Source organism: Mustela nigripes, chromosome 7, assembly GCF_022355385.1.
Source record: "Mustela nigripes isolate SB6536 chromosome 7, MUSNIG.SB6536, whole genome shotgun sequence".
NCBI classification, from domain to species: domain Eukaryota; kingdom Metazoa; phylum Chordata; class Mammalia; order Carnivora; family Mustelidae; genus Mustela; species Mustela nigripes.
In genome coordinates, this window is record NC_081563.1 from 136,253,136 (window position 1) to 136,254,392 (window position 1,257).

Consider the following 1,257-nt stretch of genomic DNA (forward strand, 5'->3'; position numbering starts at 1 on the left):
CCCCCCCCCCCCCCCCCCCCCCGGGGCCTGGCACAAGGGGTTGCCCCAGGCGCCTGGAGACCAGGCCCCCATAGGCGCACAGCGCGGAGCACTGCCCGGTGGTGCAGGACCCTGGAGGTGCTGTAGGCGCACGCCAGGTGAGGCCAGAGAAGAGCGCCCCCCCCCCTGCCCGCCCAAGAGCGCGCAGAGCGCAGCATCACCTGCCCAGCCCACAGGCCCACACAGCAGTCCCCTCGGGCTTCCCAGTAACATCCGACGGCGAGCTCCCTCCCTTCCGAACTCGGGCAGCGGGCAGCGAGCCGGTGGAGGGAGGGAGGGCAGCACCTACCTCCCAAAAGCACCAGGACGCAGGCGTAGGGGAGCATGGCTGTGGGCATCCCGTCCGGGCTGGCAGGACGGCCCCCCCGGGACGCCTCCGCTGTTATGGAGAGGAGGCGCGCGCGGAGTTCTCCTGCGGCGGTCCCGAGAAGAAGTTGCAAGGGTCCTGAGCCCCCCTCGGCGCTCACACGCGCTCACCCGCCCAGGCTGTTCCCAGTTGTAAGTCGAGCTGCGCACTCATAGGTCCAACTTGCCAGAAGAGGTGGAGACAGCCCCAGGCGTTGCGCGCATACCCCCGCCGCGCGCCCAGCCCTCTGGCAAGGCTCCTCCTGCCATTCGGAGCCCCCAGCCGACCCCCTCCGTCCTCTGTCCTCGCCTCCCCCAAAGTCTTCGCAGTGAGCCCAGAGGCCTCCCTCAAACTCTTGCCCAGGCCGAGCCAGAGCCCTGCGTGCGTCTACAGCCAAAGAGCACCCCTAGCCACAGGCGAATCCCTGGAAGGGCGAGGGGTTGCTGGGAGGCTCTTCTCGGGCCGCTGGGTCCCAGGACCCCCAATGTTTTAGTCAGGCGGTTCAGATACTCTTAGAAAAGTTTCCTCAACTTGGAGCCTGGTAAGCGCAGGAACACAGTGAAAGTGGCCAACCCGGGCGCCCCGCAGCCAGCGGCCTCCCTGTAATTAGCGCGTCCTGCTCCAGAGAACATCTCGGCACACAGTGTGGAGGACCAGGGCGGGTTCCCTTCCCCCAGCCCAGCTCCTCCTCCAGCCACCCCCCTTCTCATCCCAGTGAGTCAGTTTAGGGTGGCAGCCCAGGGGCAAGGCAGCTGGGAGGGGGAGGAGGAGGGGACAGACACCCTGCCCCCAAACTAGGCACCTCCTGCCCCCCACCCGAGGCCGGGGCACCTCTCTGAGTGGCAGGCAAGCCTTGAATGGAGGTGGTGAGC

The 1,257-nt window shown here is 67.9% G+C and overlaps 1 protein-coding gene across 2 annotated transcripts in view; it reads right to left on the minus strand.

Moving 5' to 3' along the window:
• APCDD1L (APC down-regulated 1 like) overlaps positions 1-1,006 on the minus strand; it is a 50,643-nt gene extending 49,637 nt beyond the window's left edge. For both annotated transcript variants that reach the window (XM_059407305.1, XM_059407303.1), the window contains exon 1: positions 329-1,006. In XM_059407305.1, the coding sequence (XP_059263288.1) occupies positions 329-377 (49 nt within the window). In that variant the 5' untranslated portion in view covers positions 378-1,006. The remainder of the gene's footprint in view (positions 1-328) is intronic.
• Positions 1,007-1,257: the final 251 nt, after the last annotated feature.